Raw genomic sequence first — 21303 nt, 5'->3', positions numbered from 1 at the left:
ACTGGTAAGGAGTGTGGATTAGGATCATAGACATATCTATATTGTTTAAATGTAAATAATAATAATAATAATAATGAACCAAATTCAAATAATCTCCGTCAATGTTGTTCTCCTGACATTAAAAATAACACATTTATTTCCAGAACCTTTTTGTAAAAGATCACATCGATTAAAACTTAACGTTAGCAGGATACAGTAGCTATCTGCGGCTCTGTGTTTGGCCTAAAAGTCAAACTCGGCTATCCCCCCTTCAACTTTCCTTCCCCGCTGCCTCCCTTGACTCGCCGCAACTGCATAAACCATTTTCAAGGATTTTGTACTCATCTCTCTTTTGAGCTGCGAGGCCATTTGCGCACATTTGGCGCAAGACCACTCTCTCGAACAAGCTTTTTAAAGACACTTCCTGTTAGCGATCAATCAGCGACGCCTTCATGGTTTCCATGGGGCTGTTTACAACAACTGCTGCGTCCCTCTCTGCCAACTAGCTAGCAAGCTAAACGTTGATAAGGCGACGTAACAAATGTTTTGGAAACGAATCCTAACCATTTATAAATGGTTGTTAACCAACGTCACCATTAAGCGAAGAGAGGTTCTTTATGGGTGGGCGAGCTAAGTAAAGAGGCTTACCTCCCGTTAGTTGGTTAACACATCTAAGAAGAGGACGAAGAGCCATCACATAAAGCGAGTGTCAACATTTCCAAGATGAGTGAGCAGTTGAAATTCATCGTCGAACAACTCAACAAAGACCCGTTCAAGAAAAACTTAAACCTCATCACGTTTGACTGCCTCGAACCGATGCAGCTGCTGCAGATTTTAAACGATGTTCTGGCTGAAATAGACCCAAAGGTAAGCTAACTTTGTTGCTCCTGTTGCTGTGTGATATGTTATATTCAGAATTTGATTGGTGAATGGCTGCGTCATAGACTGCCATTATGTTGTTTAGCAAACCATAGATATACGTGAAGAGCTGCCTGAACAAACTGTGAAGAGGATGTCTGCTCTGCTTGGGATGTTGAAATACCGGCCTCCTGGCCACCTCTCCGATGTGTAAGTAGCTGCAGCCAATTTCAATCTGTGGAGCTTCTCATTTAGGGATGCACTTTTTATTTGTACTTATCACCTCTTCCCACGTGCCGCAGGAGCACCTTCAGACAGGGTCTGGTGACAGGCAGCAAACCTGTGGTCCACCCCATCCTCCACTGGCTGCTGCAGAGGCTCCCTGAGCTGAAGAAGAGGGCTTACCTGGCACGCTTCCTCGTCAAACTGGAGGTGCCTGCAGAGTTTCTGCAGGATGATGTCATCAACGAAACCTATCGCCAGGTTTGTTAGTATATTACAAATACAGTCTTTTTTTTTGACAGGCAAAAGTCAATTTTATTTAAATTTACATAATTACATAATTCCACATCATTTATGATTCTCAACAAGATTCCTCTTTCTTACGGTCAAACACATCCACTGCTCTTTTCACCACACGTTCCGCATCGATGTCCTCCTCCTGAGCGAAAGACGTGTCCAGCAGCAGCCGCTCTCGCAGGTTGCGAAGAAATGTTGCTTTGGATTCTTTCAGCTGATCGGCCATAGTCCTCATGTGTTCAGAGGACAGTTGATTGTCTCTGGCAGTCCTCATGGCTTGGGAAACGAGGCGTCAACAGGCCTGGTCAGCTTAGTCAACCACACTAGTGGCCCATTTCAGACGGTCGGCTTCCTTTTGTTCAGTGTTGTTCTCAACCGGGCTCAGTGGGTTCCTCAGAGCAGAGGAGATCAACTCTGTCACCCTTTGGATGTCACATTTGGATAAATCGTTTGTGGTGTTGAGCAACATGCTTTGTTACTCCCATGTGTTCCTGTGTGGATTTGGGGGCACCAAGTATTTTTTTGGGGGGGGTGGGGGGCTTAAGGTAGAAACGGTTACATGTTAATGTTGTATGTTCACAGTATGAAGAGCTGGTGGAAGAATTTAAGACATGTCACAAGGAGTGCGAACAGTTGAGGACGTCAGGTTTCTCCACAGCGGAAATCAGAAAGGTAAATAAAGCAGTCGATAAACCTTTTGTTTCTCAGTATCAAACTGGCATACTTTGACGTCGCAAAATGAATCACAACTATTTGGATAATATATCAACCGATTACATTTCTTTTCAAGAAACAATACCAACATTCACTGGTTCCAGCTTAGCAAATGTGAACATTTTCAGATTTTCTTTGTCCTTTTGAATGCTGAATAAAATATCTTTGGGTTTTACTGGTCAGACCAAAAAGTAATCTCAATGTCAACTTGGATTTTAGGAAATTGTGATTTCTGACATTTTATGGATAAAACATATACAAACCGTTTATTTAGAGAAAATTATCTGAAAATTAGTTGATGATGATATTGATTGGTAGTCGCAGCCCTTATTGACAGGGTTCAGCTGTGATAACTTATGTTTCTATACAGTGCTCTGAAATAATCCATCTCATCTCTGATAACAGGACATTGGTGCGATGGAGGAAGAGAAAGACCAACTGATCAAACGTGTCGAGAGGCTGAAGAAGAGGGTAAGGCAGATTGTTCTGGAAGCCCCCTTTGCTCTTGCAATGCTTTGAAGGCTTAATATTCACTGAGGATTTAAAAAACATGACCTCAGACATAAATGACCAGCTCTCTTCTAATAGACCTGACAAGTTTAAGGGAGGCTTTGTTATGTAATGAGGTGTAGGTTCTTACTTACAGCCCCTGTCAAAAATCTGACTCCTTTAGAGGTGCTTGGTTCTTTCTGCTGACCATGTTCTAACCTCTTTATATACAGTCTATGGTTATAACCTGCAGTTTGACTGAATGACATTAACATATCGATCCACTAGGTGGAGTCAGTGCCCAACCACCAAAAGATGCTGGACCTGGCCAGACAGCTGCGAGTGGAGAATGAGAGGAAGGAGTCACTGGCTCACCAGAAGCAAGAACAGAGGAACCAAGTAAATACCTGTGGCGACTGATGGTTTGTCATTGCACCTGTTCTCCTCGGTATATTCTACAGAGACATCATAGATCAGCCAGAAAGTAAACAGTTCATCAATCGATCAAGTAATCGATTGACAGAACATTAATCAGCAGCTGTTGTGATAAGTGAATCATCATTTCAAGGAAGCAAATTAGTGGGTTTGTTACTTTGTTGTCTGACAAAACAAGACATTTGAGGACATTTCCCTGATCTGAGAAGTTGCGATTAGCATTTTTCATTATTCTGTAACATTTAAAAGATGAATGATTAATCGATTAATTAAATAATCTGCAGGTTGAATTTATAACAAGCCCTATTTGTGGTAATCCATAGAGAAGATTTGTAATTACAGAATTGATTTGTGGCCACTGGCAACAAATTATTGATTACATCTTTAAAAAATTTAAGGGACACATTTTCTTCACATTTGCTTTTTAAAGTGGCAGTCAGCGAATTTAAACCAATACACGTTTTGTAAAAATCTGTGAATAATTACTCACGGTCTGCTAGCTGTTGGTTATGTGTGTGCCAAAAAAAATATTTAGCCTCAGCCCTGGCTCTGTAAATCGGAAACAAAAAAAGGGTGCAGACTGCACCACACAACACTGAGTGTGCATTTTGTAAACATCACTGTCGTAGTGAATGACGCTACGAATCAGGGGTTTTGGCCTAGTGGTTAGCTGCAGTCTCCCATACCTGAGGCTGCGGGTTCGCAGCCCGGTCAGAGCAATAAAATCATCAACAACAACAAAGAGAGAGACAAGCTTCTCCAAAATCTTTAAGAAGCAGCGTGTGAGATTGGACAGTGTCAAATGCAGAAATATAATTGAGACGTGGTGACTAGAGCTGAAACAGTCAGGCGATTCATTGACACTTTTGATAGTGACTTTAGCCAAAAGAGAGTCAATATGATGAGTATTTCTTTGAGTTTATGCCAAAATAAAGAAAAAATATTTTTAATTTAGCATTCGTTAGTCACACCCCTGAAGTTTAATGATCTTCTCTTTCCCTCACATTTCCTGCGCTTGTAATTGTTTTTGTCCAGCTGTTCCAGGCAGAGCAGAGACTGCAGAGATCACAGCAGCAGCTGAAGGATTTGCAGCAGGCGGCAGCAGATGCCAATCCAGACAGTGAGTAACCGGGTTCACCCAGGTCACCCGGGTCCTGCTATTGCCTCTGCAGGAAACAGCTGGATGGGAGGTTCTAAGACTCAGCAGAGCGTTAGGGTTTTCTCTCAGCTAATGGGAGACACTCTAATTATACTGATCTTTGAAGGACTATGATACAGCTTATGTGATGTTTAAATTGTCTGTCCTCTGCTATTGGGCTCTTAAGCTACAGAAGAGATTTACACATTTGCAGTTTCTAAAATGAACTGTGCGATGCAGACTGAGGTGGAGCAGCACACTTAGACACTTATCACCATTACTATAGATGGGTGTGCCCAATAAGTGCTTTGAATACAGCTGTCCATCATTACCACCACTTCCGTTTTTTTTCAATTTCAATACCAGTATATTTTACACTAGATATTAATGGTGTGTTCGTCCATATTTTTCAGTGATAATCAGCTTGACTCAAGTCATCACTTTATTGGCTTATTACAGAGCTCAGATTTCTAATGAAAGGCTCTCTGTATCTTTCAGGTTTAATGAAAAGACTTGAAGAGGAGATCAAGTTCAACTCCTACATGGTCTCTGAGAAACTCCCCAAAGAGCTGGAGGGCATGAGGCGCACGGTGCAGTATCTTCAGAAGGTGGCATCAGAGCCTGCCATGGGCCAGGCCGATCTCCAGGAGCTAAAGGACAAGGTCAGGAACAGAATGTGTTCTGTTCGTCTACTTTCACACATTGGCAAAATTCTGACGTGTTCGTCTCTGAGTGATGTTTAATCTACACTTCAAATTTAACAGATTAGAGAAGCTGATTTGCAGATAAACCAGCTGATTGAGAAGAGGATGATGAGAAATGACCCCATGGACGACAAACTGACTCTTTACAGGCAACAGGTGTTGACTTTATAGAATTTATTTGATGTCTTTAATTTTTTGTTTAGATTTTGTCTTGTGATCCGGTTTTACTCGCCAAAGGTTCACCATTAGGTTTGTTTATGTAACAGTCCATATTATGTATTGGATATTTATTTGTATACAAAGCAGGGATGATAGTGTTTAATTATTTGTTCCTATCTTCTCATGTACAGTTAGAGTGCTGCTAAAGTCCTTTAGTTCTGAGGAAGACCTGGAGGTTAAAAGTATTTGTCTGTTTTATTATCAACCCTAACATAACAAGGGCATCCTCTGGATTTCGTTTAGTACCTTTCAATAACTCTACTGGCATGTAGGATTAAATATCGCCTCTAGAAATCCTTTAATATGTAAAGAAATACTGAGAATAAGTATGTAGAATAAGTGCCCTGTCTCACAAACATTGACGGACACTTAAAATAAACTTAAACTTAAAATAAAAACTAATGGGATGTGCTGAAGTTTACATAAAAACGTGTGACTGTCCAAATAGTTAGTATGGTAGCAATATCAGCAAAACAAATGATTTTGTTCTAATGCAGACACATCCTTTGCTCCCAAACATGCTCAATATAAACGTGTTCATTTCTACAACTGTAGCCATGTTATACTAAATTAGCCTCAGCAACATTGCATTTTGGTCACACAGCAGACACTCTTTTGCTATGTTTGTACATCTACTGTAAAATGACTCTTGCAGGCTTCCATCATCATTCGAAGAAAGGAGTCCAAAGCAGAGGAGCTTCAGGAAGCGAGGGAGGAGCTGGCCACCGCAGAGAGAGAGCTGAGGCAGAGGAGCAGCCAGACACAATCCTCCGATGGGGAAGAGGTCATCCGTGGTGATGAGGTACACCATTGGAAAGGCACTGAATATCAGCTAGCTGAATTTCTTCAGAGCCATGTTGATGTTTTTCTATTTGTTTTACATGACACTATTTTTTTTAAAGTAAGTTTGTAAAGTTATGTTGCCAAGAGAACAAACATTTTCTGCATGATGATCTTCTTTGTTTTGAGTGGTAACTGCTAACATCACCTTCAGAGACTAAAGCTCTCAGTGCACACAAGTAGATCTGCAAACTGTAGAAAACACTAAAGGCTATTTCTGTTCTTGTCTCCCTGCCCTCCCTCATATTCCAATGCAGAACAATAAATAGAACAGAACAAGAACAAGGAACTGCACTGGACAAACTGCCCTAATTAGCCTTTTCCCCAATCTTTAGTTTAACTTGTCTCCTAATTCAAGTCAGCTGGACACCTAAAACAGACTTGGGGCCTTAACTTTTGTCTTTATTTATATGCCATGGCGAGGATCTTTCATACATATGGCACGTTCTTCTCTGAGCTGTCTCTTTGACAAACCTGACTGAGCTCCTGACAGGGAGATAAAAACATGCAACAATTATGTTGAATTTAAGTCAGAAGGCCTTGGGTAACCGCTTCTTCTTTTTCCTATGCATAGCTTAAAGTCAAAGCATCAGCTATAAAACAGTTCTGCATTAGCAGAGGGACACTGACAGATGGAGGTTGTGCTGTGACTGTATGCACTGTGTGGATGGAGTTTTTATGATGCAGATTGATATCTGGACTCACTACCTGTGAAATGACCACAGCCTTCTCCCTCCTCTGCCCTGTGGGTCTGCTGTCAGATCACAGCACAGCCCCAGTCTATCTGGTTCAGTCTCTCTTTGCAGCAAGCAGCTTTTTTCAGAGGACAAAGTTCTAAAAACCCTGTTGAACACTACCTGTCCTGCATCAAATGTCAGATAGCCAAAGTTTGCGACTATGTGGTGAACATTTAGAAGCATTAAGCAGCTAAAAAACTGATGGACACTAAACCAGAAACATTTTTCAGCACGCCAGAAACACAACTCCAAATAAATGCTTATTTTGTGTGATCCACAACTTATAGCTTGTTTCTTCTGCATTCAATATCAGTTAATGAAGGTTTAAAGTGTCAGTCTGCTGTAGCAAAGAAGCCGTCAAGTATCATTTGCAAGGAATATTTAGCATTCCTTTCTCTTTAATCAATTTAATCAATTACATTTGAGGTAATGTTGAATCTGCTTTCTTTGTACTTCAAAGCTGAAGCGTTTGGTGGTGAAATTACGGAGCAAGGGAACCATGTACAAGAAGAAACGGCAGGAACTTGCTGAGCTGAAAGCAGAATATGGAGTCCTGCAACGGACTGAGGAGATTCTCAAGCAGAGACATGAGACTGTTCAACAGAAACTGGTAACTCTTTGGCCATTTAAAATGTTTATGTCAGTCTGACTCAGGCAGAGCTGCTATTTCTGAAGGCAGCATCTGCTGCTCTTGCTCTGTCTCATTGTCTCACTGTTAAAGCAATGAAAGTTTTCCCGCAGGTCATATGTCCAGCTGGCCATGTGTCTACCCCTCAGCACTGTGCTGTTTTAGTGTTGCCTATATTGTCAAACCTGAAAAGCTTTGTGTTTGAATTAGTTTTTAAAGAGTCTTAATGTCATGGTTTCATAAGCTTACCTCAGCTTCATGGACAAAAATTATATGAAATTTTTTTCAAAAACGAATGTGCTCAAATTGTAAAGTCTACACTGATTAATCAAATTTTTTTAATTGTACATTACCATTTTATTTTCTTTCTACATTTCTGAATGTGTACATGAGTGACTGTGCGTGTCTCTGTTGTTTTTAAGCAAACATTGGAAGCTGAGAAAGGAATCTCTGGCTACAGTGACACTCAGGAGGAACTGGAGCGGGTGTCTGCCATCAAGAGCGAGCTGGACGAAAAGAAGGGCCGCACACTGGACGACATGTCTGAAATGGTGACTATACCACGAGGCCTAAAATATCCACTAATCCACCTTTGTAGATAATATCAAATTGATCAATACCAATAAACTATTAAATCACAGAATACATTTTGCCATTGCCTTCATTCTGTAAGTGCAGGCCATCTTAAACTCTTATCACTGTTAAAGGATGGAAACAGTTGCAACTGATTGGGCCATGTTCCAAGCTGCAGTGAGTGTGTTGATCAGTACCGGAACTGCAGACCATTCCCAGTGCTGGAGTCAAACATTCCTGCCTCCAACCAGAAAGTAGACCTTTACACTGCAACTGGGATATGCACTGCAAAGTTATAAAGATGAGATCCGTCATGTCATGATGAATACTTAACAAATTGTAACTTACTACTGCCATATAATCTTTGATGTACTTTGTGGTAAAGCACTAAATGGCACATTTTGACCCTGGCTATAGATGCTTTAGTTAGACATGTTTGTCAGTGATGTTTGCTGTTTTCTATTCAGAGTTTCAATAAATATAAAGTTAACTAGACCATTTTGTGATGGGATGACAACAGCCTCAAGGCCAGTCAACATTTTGACATTCTGACACACAAGAACTGTAGTTATTACTACATTATTACATGAGTACTCAGAACCCATGGGTTGGACCACACCCATCTTTGAACTCTTTTTATCTTGTCTCACGGTTGTGACACTGCTGCGGAGACAAAATCCATCTACGGAGACACACACACACACACACACACACACACACACGTGAAAACAATACCTGCCACTTTGTCACGGTTGATAAAATTGAATACTATTTCCTTTCAATTTACATTGTGAGGAAATGTAAGTTATGTTTGTTTTTACAGGTGAAGAAATTAAACTCTATGATAGTGGAGAAGAAGTCGGCTCTAGCTCCAGTCATTAAAGAACTGAGGTCACTGAGACAGCAGAGTCAGGTGAGTGTCGCTCGCTTCACCTCACTTCAAACTACTGACACTGCTACATGAAATAACCTCAATGAATCCTCACACCATATCAATTCATGTTTGTAAAGACAATTTAACAATTAAAACACAATTAAATTTAACACATGGAAATGAGCTTTCAAATAATTGCAGATGCATTGCCTACAATTATTGCCATATTTAAATAAGGACATTCAAAAGGCATGGCAGAGCATCTTTGTCCCGCTTTCACTAATACACTGATGACAGTTGGTGGATCAATAATCGGTTCTGAATTCAATGAAATTAATTCATACTCCAAGATGACATTTTGCATGCAGAATACACATTCTCCCTGCAAAGCCAGAGCACAAACATTTGAATTTTCAAATGAGAAAAACATGATAAACTATAAATCTGAAATCTAAATATAATAACAAATGGTGGATCTTTACAATGTGACTGCAAGCCAGTAAGATTGTGCTTTGTGCTCATGTGTTATGTTGAACTGGGTCCATTGAAATTGATTTACATAGTCCATAAATAAAATGCATGATGGGAAAGCCCCCCACATTGCTGAGCTAAAGCAGAGGATTACATTTTCCTATACGTGTTCCCAGAACACTGCTAATGAAGAGCTGCAATAAGAAGACATATAAACAAACAGACTTCGTAAGAGCCTGTTGTAAGTTAAACTGATGTTTATGTGAAACTGCTTTAAGTATGACAAAGGTGTTTAAAATGTGTATTTTGTGTATTAATCCCAGTTCTCATTCAGCGTACAGTGCATGAAATCATCAGTCCTCCATTTCCTGTGTATGACTGAATGGATTTTGATCTTAACAGGAGCTGAACCAGGAATATGAGGAAAAGAAGATGCAATTTGAAAGTTGTGCTGCTGGTCTTGAGAGCAACCGATCTAAATTGGAGCAGGTATAAGTTACTGTCCTGCATTGGATAGAATATAGTAAACATATTAAACATATTAAAAAGGTTTTATCTATCTTATTTCTGTGTAATATTTCATATCTTTAACATAGCAGCATACTGAATGTCTATATTCTCCTCGTGTTTTTTTCCAGGACGTGAAAGCATTGAGAGAAGAGACGGCACAACAGGAAAACCAATATCATCATATTAACTCCATGTCGAAGGCATGTATTTAAAAAGATTGTTGCTCATTGTAACTGTCTTACAGGCCAAACGGGGTCAAATTAAAACTGATACCCTTTGAAGTGACTTGCCGCCTGATGGGACAGTAAACCTGATCCCTCCATCTCTTTCCTCCACAGATCACTGAGGTGCAGATACAGCGGGCGGCTGATGAGATGAAGGCCTACGTGTCCTCTGATCCACAAGAGAGGAAGAAGACCATCAGGTGAGCGTGCTGAGGCAGGTCAGAAAGTGGCTCGCAAGATGAGCCGCCCTCTTTACCACAGGACTGTCAGTTCACCAGCTTCCACTTCATTCTTGCTAACAGCTGAGGATGTCAGAAAGTCATTACCTAACCATGTGATATTCAAGATATGCTGACACCACGCCTTTATTTAAAATCAGTTGGTGAGAACATGTGAGATTTAAATATTGTTTTCCTTTTTATTTTAGGGAGGTGTACAAGAAGAACATCTCAGAACAGGAGTTACTTGGAAAGGTGAGAAAAATGTGTGCAGGAACTGACCAAGCAGAAGCCATAGAAATACTTTGTTTGTAACTGAGGTTTTCCACTGTTTTCTGTTTGCACTCAACACTACCCTCTATTGAGGATGGAACATGACTTAATAATAAATAAATAAATAAATGCAATAATAAATAAATAAATACAGAAATAAATAAATGAATAAATAAATGCAGAAATAAATGTATAAATAAATAAATGCTCAAATAAATGAATTAAAAAAATTAATGCTCAAATAAATAAATAAAAGGGAAAAAAGAAAGCTTTAAATATATTTCTACATTTTTGTTCACCTACATTTATTTATTTATGTCCATATGTTAATGAGGTGGGAGGTCCTAATTTTCAGTCAAAAGCATGATTGGTTACAGGAGTGTGCCTGATTTGTGTACGCTACATGGACAGGCTTGGGATCGTTTGCTTTTTTCTGGCTCTCCGATTTGACCAATCATGCTTTTGACTGATTTTAGGACCTCCTACCTCATTAACATATGGACACAGAAATACAGAAATATATAAATGTAGGTGAACAAAAATGTAGAAGTAACTGTAAAGCATTCATTAATTTATTTATTTCAGCATTTATTTATTCATTTATTTATTTATACATTTATTTATGCATTCATTTATTTCAGCATTTATTTATTTATTCCTGTATCTATACATTTATCTATTTATTATTAAGTAATGTTCCATCCTCCATAACCTTCTGTGTTGCTAATTCGGTTCCCAGCTTTGTTTGACCTTCCTGCAAAGTCATGCATTTCCTGCTTAAAGTCTTGCATAGCAGAAAAGAAATTCAATGAAAAAAAAATTGTTAATAGTTGTGTTTGAGTTTAAATATTTACATACAGGATTTAGGCTGTTTGTAGAGAGAATACATTGTAACACATCACACTTGCTAGGCACCATGTTGAACCCGACCCCCCCCTGCCCATTTTTCATTTGCACTTCTCACTTCTTTCCTTTGTGGACTCCAGAGGTTACGTGAGAAGCAGAAGATGGTGAGGGAGAGCCACAGCACCAACATGGAGCAAATGAAGATGTGGCGGGACCTGGAGCAGCTGATGGAGTGCAAGAGGCAGTGCTTCATACGAGCACAGAGCCAGGCATCTATTGGTCAAGTCATCCAGGAAGGAGGAGAGGATAGGCTGGTGTTGTGAATGTTTAGAAAGGTTCAACTACAGTTCACCCACAGTACATTCACTACGATGAGTTCAGCTTATTGTTCTAACATGTCCTATGAGGTCAAATTCTTTTTACAATATAGGGTAGTTAAACATCAAGTTTGATTGTACTATAGTAGATGCAAATAACAGGTACAAGGTTTAGGTCACTTTGTTCATGGGGTTCATTTGTCCCTACAACTTGTCTGTTACACACTCCCATCGAGTTTCGCTTGATAGTTATCTTGTGTAACCAGTCACTTCTTGTGGTGACACAGTTTAAGATGCTTTGTGAATCCACAACTCTCAAAAACCCACGTATCAGGGGGTGTTGCATGGTTTTGACTTTCTCTGTCCCACTGGAAACTTCTTTTTGAGGCATCGCAAAGATTACACTTTCAATCAGTGTCCAGAGATAACACCATACAAAGTAGTGCATTTGGGAAATGACCCTGGTCAACTAACGACAACCATGACTTTGGACAGGATGTCTTGCCAGCTTTGGAATTCACTTGGACAGTGTGGATGAAATAGTCAGATTATTCTGCTTGTTTCTTTTTATTTTTATAATTTTTCTATAATAGATCCATATTTCTAGATAACCTTTGACATTTAAGAAATCCAGTTTGATATTTTGGTTTTCTATCTCCAATAAATGTATTTTACATTCATTTTTGACTTGTCATTATAACAGTGATCTACAATGCAACTTTAAATTCCTGAATTCTCTGTTGTAATATGTAAGATGTATTAACCAATTTCCATTTAAACTGAATAAGATAGTGAATACCTGTTGTAAGGCTTAGACAACAAGACTGTAAGACTAGAATAGAGAAAGCACAATGTATTTATAGCAACCCGACGAAAGGTTGGATGTTGACTGCATTTGCTTGCTTCAACTGGAGTTGCATTATCATTATTTATGTCTAAAATGAATTTTAAAAAATTCAAATCACAGCCCACATTGATTCAAAATGGGACACAACATTTAGTTGTCTTTTAAGGGATGGGTAGCAACCCTACCTCTGAGTGTTAGTTCACGTAGAGCCTAACGAGTGTTTTTCCCAGATTTGGATGTACAGTATAATATTAACCTGGATACCGGTTCAGCCGTTCAGTTCTGCATGAGTTTGAATTGAAATCATTCAATTGGCATCATTCACTTGCCATGGGGACCAGCAAAAGACAGATGATCTGATGAACTTAAGTAATTGAGTTATAAATCTGAACTGAAATGTATTTAACAGGAAACAAGATCAATAAGGAAGGATAGAAATAATAAATAAACAAATAGATAAAAATAAATACACAAGGAGAAATACATACTTATTTTAGTTGTCTTTAGCGGGAAAATCCTTAGACATAAATCACGTTACAATAGAGTTAATCATTTTTGTACTATCTCTACAAGGGGAAGTTGGAAATTTAATTAGATTGTTTTGTTTTTTTGTTTCATCTTTCAGGGATTATTTTCCCTGAAAGTAATATGAAATAATTATTTCATTTCCTGTCAAAGATCGAACTTAAAGTGGCCAATTGCAGCTGAATAGGTTAGTATTCCATTATATTTCTTGTCAGAAACACACTTTTGTAATTTAATAAAGTATGATTCTGAAGATTTTAATTTTTTATTTTGTGGAAAATTGTCCATAATCAAAGATTTGGACCATATATTACTTTCCATATAATCTTTACAGTTCTACAGAAGTTGCTCACCCAGTGCATATGCCAAAACATTACTTCTGGGATCTACGGCCAATAGATTTTACTCAGTATGGTTACTTCTATCCTGCCTCTGGGCTATGAGGATGAGCCAACTTTTCCAAATTCAACCGTCACAGTGGATGAGGGATTTTTCATTTTAATCAGAAAATTTGACAAACAAAAATGTTTAATATACAATAATAACTACTTTATTGAAGTCGAAAGTGATCCAACAGCAAAATGACAGATCTGTGTCTTTTTATACAGAGTAAAAAGATTGAAGCAGGACAGCATAATGTTTGGCAGTGAAACAAAAGTCACTGGTCCTGCAGATGAATAGAGCGAGAGACATTTGGCCTGTGTCAAATGATAACTTTCTCTTACTGAATAATCATAATCCACTTAATCCATAGTCATTTCAGACAGGTAATCAGAAAAAAGGGGAAAAGAGAAAATTAATTGATGTACAGCTTATGACACAAACTTGACGTTCTGTCAGGATCGGTGCGACTGATTGATGTTTTAACCTCATCGCCTCTGGTTCATTCCTGTCAAATTCTTCAGCTGTAAAACACAAGACACGTTTCACTTTTAAATGTCTAACATATTTTTAAACAATTACAAACTTTGTGAAATACAGAGCCCCTGTAGTGTAATTTTTTAAAACAGTGGCTGTGTAGTATAAATGTACATGCATGGTTCAGTTACCAAAATCCTCCTAAAGAAAGGTTTCAAATTAAAAGCACAGATCAGTGGACCGCACATATTGATTTAAACATTGAGTACATGATTGTTGTTGATGTGCGTGAAAAAGCCTTGAAAATAAGAATTCATACAAATGATGAACAAGATCACTGAAACAAATACTTACTGTTACAGCAGCTCCCATCAGCCCCTGCACAACTGCTTCCCCAGTCGCCTGCGCCTACAGAACAAAGCTGAGTAAGTATTCCACTGATGGGAAAAGTTGGGAAACAAAGAGAGGTGGCTGTTCCGAAGTATCAAATTAAATCTTAAACAACCACTTAATTGCAACCACACTTTTTATAGAAGGGGCTCTACCTGTTTGGCAGTGGTGGCCATGTTGACTACATCCTGAATGCGGTTGTCCAGGAAGTTCCAGGTGTCCTGGAAGTCTGGAGATGAGTCCTGAACCATCACCAGCTCTGTGGTGTTGTAGATGCCGGTCAACGCAGCCCGTTTGGTGTACCAGTTCATCTACATGAGACAGAAGTGGTACAGAGAGTTCACATTATAAGCGTTTCAAAGAGGCAAGGCAGGAATGTTTCCACTGCAGATTTCATTATAAAGAAACTAACAGTGTAACAGCAAATGGGGAAAAGAGAGGAGAAATTATTATAATACACAGAAACAACTTCATCTCGCCTGCACACGGTGTATGACATATTCCTACATCAGTGAGAGAGAATAGTTTGTTCAAAGAGGGACATCATTTAACCGAACAAGGCTGGATAACACCAGCAGACAGTGGACAGTGTTTTTCAATAAGGGTTATTATTGAAATTTTGGAGAAAGCTTGTCTAACCACGCGCTAACCACTAGGCCAAAAGCCCTGAGTCGTAGCATAATTCGTAAGCACGTCTCTTAACGTGTCGGGAAGTGATGTTTACAAACTGTATACGCAGTGTCATGAGGTGCTGTAAGCACCATTTTTTTGTTTTCAATTCACTGAGCCAGGGCACACAGAACCGACAGATAGCGGGACCGTGAGTAAATATTCGCGGATTTTTACAAAATGTGTATTCGTTTAAAATCGCTTACTGCCCCTTTAATTAGGCTACCGTGAAAACTCTGAGGCATTATTTTGTACATCAACATTCTCTTTTTAGTCTTTACTTATCCGTTGCATATAAAGATACAAAACAAAACTACAAAAATGTAAGATTCTGAACCAATGTCCTTTTTCACAGTTGAACAGGCGCCATCCATAGTACAAGAGTTTATCAATAAAATGACAAAGAGCTCTTGCAGGGCTGCATTTTTATATTAAGGTGTATTTATAAATTATGTATTTCTGCATTTCAAAGGCTTGAAAGACAATAGCTGTCCAAATGTATTACAATAAAAAAAAAATAACTTTTACTATTCTTTTGTATGACTTTTAAATATGAATCATTTCTAAGATCTATATTATCAGGAAGTGTGTTTTAAAATGTGCAGCAGAAAGATACAAATATCAAGCTAAGCTGTATTACTGTAAATATCTTTGACTATTGTATTGAGATGACAGGATTATTATAATTTTTCCAAAATCATTCCGTTTTGGTACAATGAAGCAGATGTTTAATATCAGGCTGATAAAGCTACAGTGTGTAATATTTAGAAGAACTCATTCACAGAAATGGAATATATTGTCCATAATTATGTATTCATATATGTATAATCACCTGCAACTAAGAACCAATGTTTTTTCGTCAACTTTGAATGAATTAAATTTCTTTTAGCCCCCCCTCCCGATCAACCCCAGTCCGCTTATTCTCCAGCTGGCCAGGTTTGTTGTGATTGGTCAAACACTTTCAAAACATGTAGGAAATGTCACGTCCCTTGTGGAGGGGTGGATTTGGAAAGTCCTTCCCACTTCCTTAGGAAAGGTATAAAGGAGGATTCATTGGACATAAAAAAGCCAACAGCGCTGCTCAGAGAATCTGAGTCCACTTCCCACTTAAGGTGAAACTACACAACCCTAGCAGGCTGATTCATGCAGTTTAAACATGGACAACACGGTGAAAAATATTAATTCATTACCAAGGTTGGAATTGAAATAAAGACAATAATATAGGCTACGAAACTAAAAGGAAAAGGTTGTCACATTAAAATGTTTGCTCACGCTCCCCTCCACTCAAATTTATCCACATGACCACCGTATGGCATAAGATGCAAATGCTTCATAGGCAACAGTAACTTACATGATGACTTGTGTTATAATAATGCTGCCAGAAATGAATTGAATTGAATTGTGGGGCGTCTATTTCTCCTTTCGTATAGGAAGGTCCAGTGTACCCTATGCTAAAGGAGATAGGATGGGAAGCATTGAAGCACCTTTCCTTAAGCATTTAAATAATTGGAGCAGCTCTCATCATGGCTGCTGATGTAAAACTTCTGGGTCATTTGACTCAGTTAGGGAACCTACCTAAGGAAATTTGACAATTTGACCACACCCGAGATTCTCCTGATTCTCTTTTACCCCAAAAGAGGCCCTCGTTGACAAAAAAAGTTGGAGAGAAATCTGAACCAGTGGTTCAGATCTAGACTATAGCCAGCCCAACAGGATCCACAGATACACACATTTACGTGCACAAACACGTAAAACATGTGTAAAAGTGATTTTTGCCCAATAAGTCACCTTTAAAGCCCCAGTGTGTAATTTTTGTACTTTTCTGGCGGCATCTGGTGGTAAAGTTGCAAACCGCAACCAACTGAGGATCCGACAGGGGACACATTATACCTCGGAACTCGGTCCGAGGTATAATGTCCGACCTCCCGAGTCACAGTGGAAAAGGAACGCAGCACAACATGACGTAGCAAACATGGAAACTCACACGGAGGTCGGGTCCCCCTAATGTTACTATATTTAACTCATTCAAAGTTGACAAAAAAACATTGGTTCTTTGTTGCAGGTGATTACACATATATGAACACACAGTTATGGACAATATATTCAATTTCTTTGAATATGTTCTTCTAAATATTACACACTGTAGCTTTAAGGAAGCAAGAACAGATTATGTAAACGATTGTTTCTGACCAGGTGTCCTAGTATAAGACAATAGTTATATTGTAGAGATTTCAAGAGAGTTACTTCAAATGTTTAACCGATGGACACTTAGTAAAATAAATACAACAGAACTAAAAATCATTAGTCCATCTTTTAAAACTCCTTCTGGCCATATAGGTATATTGTTTAAACCCTGGAAAGTTTAAATTCACCACTCATTTTTGCTCTGGTTACAAGCAGCCATATATAAACTGGGTGCTGATTTAGAACAAACGATTAAACCTGAATAGAGCTGTATTAAGATACACTAAAGTAAGACGACAAAGAAAAGACAGAGGCTACGTCCACACGATTTCATTATAAAATAAAAGTGATCTCCATCCAAACAAGTGTTTTAGTTCCATATGAGAAATACTAAAACACCTGAAAACATATATCGCGTGACTATTCACGTACACTGCTCATGTGTGTGACGGTGCAAATAGGAACCTTCCAGTCTACTTTGCAGTCGGTTGCTTGGCTACAGATGATATTGCGATCGGGGAACAGCAATGGTGAAAAGTAATAGCAGGCATTTCTTTTCATGAATCCAAAAATGAGGAGGAACTGTTACTGACAGTAAGTGTTTACAATGTTTTGCATTGTCCACTGGTAGTCGAGTCATGGCTGATGAAGTAAACGTGGGTGTATATGTCATCGTTTCCAAAATGCCCTCTTTTAAAGGCTTTAAAACTCTGTAAGGCATAAACATAACAAAAGTGATGCGTTTTAAAACTAAAATTCACTTAGTGTGGACATAGCCAGAGACAAGGACTAGTGGGGGAGGGGGAGTAACCTGGAAGGTTGCAGGCCGGACATTGTGGGGGTGGTGATGAAAGGGGGACAGGAAGGTATGAGCAGAAGAAGGAGGGGATCGAGGGTGATGGGATCCACTCACATCTGTGGATCGGTCTCCAGCATAGAACCAGATGTCGTCCACCAGAGTGGAGAGGTGCTTCAGGCTGTCAGGGATGTTGTGAGGAAGGAGCAGGATGCTCATTGCCTGAGGACACGGACACAAAGATGAGGATCAAATATAGTTTCTGCTTCATTTCTGACGCCCTTCTCTGTTGTGAATCGTCATCGTGCACACTATACCTGAGGCCATGTTTCAATGTAGGGGATGTACATCCTCAGTCTGGTCTCCACTGCATCTCTTAGGAAGTCAGCAGTCTTCTTTGGTCTGAAACACAGTTGAAATCTGCAATTTTCTATTTGGAGGTCAACAGTAACTGTTACAAAAACAGTAAACTAAACGACCAACTTCAGAGCGAGTGTTAGTCTGTGTGTGTGTGTGTGTGTTTGTGTGTGTGTGTTCGTGCGTGTGTGTGTGTTATACATACTCGGCCTGGCCCAGCTGAACATGCTTGTGTTGTTCGGCCAAGATCTCTGTCAGCTGTGAGTTGCACTGGGCGATGAAATGAAGCACCAAGTCTCCAGCACCATTGTAGAACATACCAGTGGAAGCAGAGGACAGGCCCAGAGTCTGGTGCCAACACACAACAAAGATCATTTGAAATCTCCATTAACAACTGTGCTAGTCATTTATTTTCTTCCTCATCTTTTTTTTTGGATTAACACTTGATTTGCAGAGCATTTGAAGTCTTTATTCGAGTGGGACAATAGAGGGGTTAGGGTCAGGGCTGGCAGAGAGATGGGGAATGAAAGGCATCAAGGATCCCTGGCCGGACTGAGAATGTTGTGGTTCATGGTAACCACTTTAATCCTTTTGGCTTCCACATCACTCCACATGATAAAGTTCTACGATCATAAATATCCTTCATATAGTCTTCCCAAATGCCCCCGTTGTGGGACGAATAAAGGAATATCTTGCATCTCATCTTATCTTGAATGCTGCATTCACTTCCCATCTGAAAATCAATCAAGTCAACATCTTTGAAGTGGTCATGTGTTAACTGTGGTTAGTTGACTGTATTTCCTTTGTACATTTGTCTCTTTTTAATGTATCTATGTATCAATCAGTGATACATATATTATGATGATGACTGCACACTAACCAGATGTCCTCACTGTGTGAGGTGGATACAATAACATCCTGGTCGATCTTAGTCAGACTGTACAATATATTTTTTTATTCATATCATATTGCATGATGACAATCTGGTGGTCTTTGTGCAATAGTGAACATAGAAAAAAAAATGATGCGAGCAAAGCATGTCTTCCCACTGCACTGATCTCATGGATTTTAAGTGCAGCAAAATAAACAATAGTACCACAGGGTGATTTTTCCACATGAGTTTAGGATTATTATTCTTTAAGCATGAAAGCTTGTGGTAGCAACAACCGAGCTCCCAGGAACAGATCTGAGCTCTGAGGCAATTCTGGTGTAACAGCTCTGCTCTCTACAGCAGGGTCACATGATGCACGCTGGCCCAAAACACAGCATCTGTAAAAACAGTGAATTCTTTTTTGGTCACAAACACAAGGTAACATTTGGAAGGTCTCATAGAGCTGTACCAGCAAATGATTTCAAACCATTCACGTGTGCAGGGAGCCAAAGGTGAGTCTGCTGGACCATCCCTGCCAGAGGACGTCTCTGAGCTGGCTGGGCTGGAGGACCTCTATGGCGACGGTACCTCACACATATTTTTGGCATATCTACCCAGTGAGCAGCTTTTATTGGACTGAAGGGTGCATTCGTTTTTGCACATTTTTCAGTTTTTTGAATTCATCCATGGTCTTTTCTGCATAACTTCGTGCCATAGTCTGACTGGTTGGTTTGAAAACTGGTTTGAAAGCTTGATTCCTCCAAAAGCGACCTCAGCTCACCTCAGCACCAGCCGCAATGGCTTCCATCGACCAGCCGTGCTGCGGGACGAACTCCAGAGCGGCGGCTAGGATTCGAGCTTGAAGCTGCTCTTCTGTTTCATACTCTTCACCCTGCTCTCCACTCTGGTCCTGGTAGCTTTACACACAAGGAGAGAGAAGGTTACAGGAGCTCAGGCCAGGAGGAGCCTATTTACATCTGGAAGCAACTGTTTGATCTTACAACAAACAAACAACACAAAAACGCATTAGATATATCATGCCAGCGGAAGACGTTTGTATCATCTGACCTGGTGTTTGGCCTGGAAGCCTCCTCCTCTGCTGGGTCAGCTGCTGCACCTCCCTGTGAAGCTGCTGTTGTGTCCTGTTCAGTCGAGTGAGCCTGGTAGTGCTCGTGGTAGGTTGTGGATGAGGAGGTGGGGGGTTTGTAAGGTTTGGATTCATCCTGAAGCCTCAGTGCTGCACAGTGGAAGCCTCGTCTCAGGCTGCTGCATTTGGGGTTTGTTGCTGTAGGTGCAGCCACCGCTGGAGGAGGGATATTGCATTTAGCTTCTGAGAATTTGTCTGGAGGACAGCCAAACGCCATAGAGAAATCTCGCAACCATATTTAAACTACAGCTCAACAAAACATCCATATTCACTGTGGGGGGGTTTTTTCGAGAAAAACACAGCACATACTCTTTTTCTGTCAACGGTTTGGTTTAGTTCCACTTCAAACAAAATGACAGAGTAAATACAATAGTGCTTTTAAGTACAAGCACTTTCAGGAAGAAAATGTGCAAAGGTCACGTGGTCATGTGTGTGTATGTACTCCCAGACTATGACTTCACTGTGATTACATTAGAATCACACCTCTCTAAAACAGCTCCAATAATGTGAGAATTGAATGCAGTGCTGTTGGATTACACTGGGGTTCCTAAACAACTGCACTTCGACAGCTTGGATAACCAGAGAGAAGACGCCCCCCAGTTGCAGGAACTTGTTTACCACGCAGTGCGTGTCTCCATATTGAGGTCAACAAAACGGCAGCACCGCATCAAACAACAATTCGCCGCCTGACCGTTTCGTTTTCAACGCAACAGCCAACGTGACGTTGCCAAATTCTGCCCTTCACCATCACCTTCTATGACAAGTGACATTGGGACGGACAGCAGACGTGAGCATTCGCTCGTTTCGACAACGTGCACGTAGAGGCCGACAGGACAGGCGATGCAGGAATCGATCCTCGGGTTGATTCCTTACAAACACGACGCTACAACAGCCCAGAGGCCCCGTCTCACTGCCTTACCGCCTCCCAGCCCCCTCAATGCCCTTCCAGCCCGCAGACCTCTCAGCAGCGCCGCCATGACCAGCTGCGTCACTTTCAGTGCGACTCGGTTGACGAACACAAACGTGTCAAGCAAGTTAGAATGAGGCCAACACCCCAACGCCGGTCCCTTCAAAATAAACGATTTAAATGTTT

The 21303-nt window shown here is 40.0% G+C and overlaps 2 protein-coding genes across 4 annotated transcripts; one reads left to right on the top strand and one right to left on the bottom strand.

Moving 5' to 3' along the window:
* Positions 1–63: 63 nt before the first annotated feature.
* Positions 64–12246, top strand: LOC118314708 (intraflagellar transport protein 81 homolog). Its single transcript, XM_035641292.2, has 18 exons — positions 64–846; positions 944–1047; positions 1140–1320; positions 1939–2028; positions 2476–2541; positions 2848–2958; positions 4030–4114; positions 4631–4794; positions 4897–4992; positions 5711–5857; positions 7093–7242; positions 7683–7811; positions 8657–8746; positions 9581–9667; positions 9817–9888; positions 10027–10112; positions 10340–10385; positions 11390–12246. The coding sequence occupies exons 1-18, from the start codon at positions 703–705 to the stop codon at positions 11570–11572; spliced, it is 2031 nt and encodes a 676-aa protein (XP_035497185.1). The 5' UTR covers positions 64–702; the 3' UTR covers positions 11573–12246.
* Positions 12247–13465: 1219 nt separating this feature from the next.
* coq9 (coenzyme Q9 homolog (S. cerevisiae)) lies at positions 13466–21279 on the bottom strand. Of its 3 annotated transcripts, none has more exons than XM_035641294.1 (9): positions 21130–21279; positions 20132–20366; positions 19845–19980; positions 18398–18540; positions 18153–18237; positions 17851–18057; positions 14342–14497; positions 14151–14204; positions 13466–13843 (listed from the first exon to the last, which is right to left on the bottom strand). In XM_035641294.1, exons 1-9 carry the CDS (start codon positions 21185–21187, stop codon positions 13808–13810), a joined length of 1110 nt encoding a protein of 369 aa, XP_035497187.1. In that variant the 5' UTR covers positions 21188–21279; the 3' UTR covers positions 13466–13807. The 3 variants fall into 3 exon arrangements, with proteins under 3 accessions (XP_035497187.1, XP_035497189.1, XP_035497188.1); XM_035641296.1 differs by having other exon boundaries at positions 17953–18057; XM_035641295.1 differs by lacking the exon at positions 21130–21279 and adding an exon at positions 20962–21102.
* Between the last annotated feature and the right edge of the window lie 24 nt (positions 21280–21303).

This window comes from Scophthalmus maximus, chromosome 7 (genome assembly GCF_022379125.1).
Source record: "Scophthalmus maximus strain ysfricsl-2021 chromosome 7, ASM2237912v1, whole genome shotgun sequence".
In the NCBI taxonomy this organism is placed as follows: Eukaryota; Metazoa; Chordata; class Actinopteri; order Pleuronectiformes; family Scophthalmidae; genus Scophthalmus; species Scophthalmus maximus.
The sequence above is the reverse complement of the archived record's forward strand: the minus strand, read 5'-3'. Positions and strand labels throughout refer to the sequence as shown.

Bases quoted from the DNA above. Each gene is read 5' to 3' on its own strand.
- LOC118314708 (XM_035641292.2), top strand. From the start codon at position 703: ATGAGTGAGCAGTTGAAATTCATCGTCGAACAACTCAACAAAGACCCG. The intron at 847-943 runs GTAAGCTAACTT...TATGTTGTTTAG, and splicing joins TGGCTGAAATAGACCCAAAG to CAAACCATAGATATACGTGA. The intron at 4,993-5,710 runs GTGTTGACTTTA...TGACTCTTGCAG, and splicing joins TGACTCTTTACAGGCAACAG to GCTTCCATCATCATTCGAAG.
- coq9 (XM_035641294.1), bottom strand. From the start codon at position 21,187: ATGGCGGCGCTGCTGAGAGGTCTGCGGGCTGGAAGGGCATTGAGGGGG. The intron at 19,981-20,131 runs GTCAGATGATAC...TTGTGTGTAAAG, and splicing joins GCTTCCAGGCCAAACACCAG to CTACCAGGACCAGAGTGGAG. The intron at 18,541-19,844 runs GTGAGCTGAGGT...TGTTGGCACCAG, and splicing joins CCATTGCGGCTGGTGCTGAG to ACTCTGGGCCTGTCCTCTGC.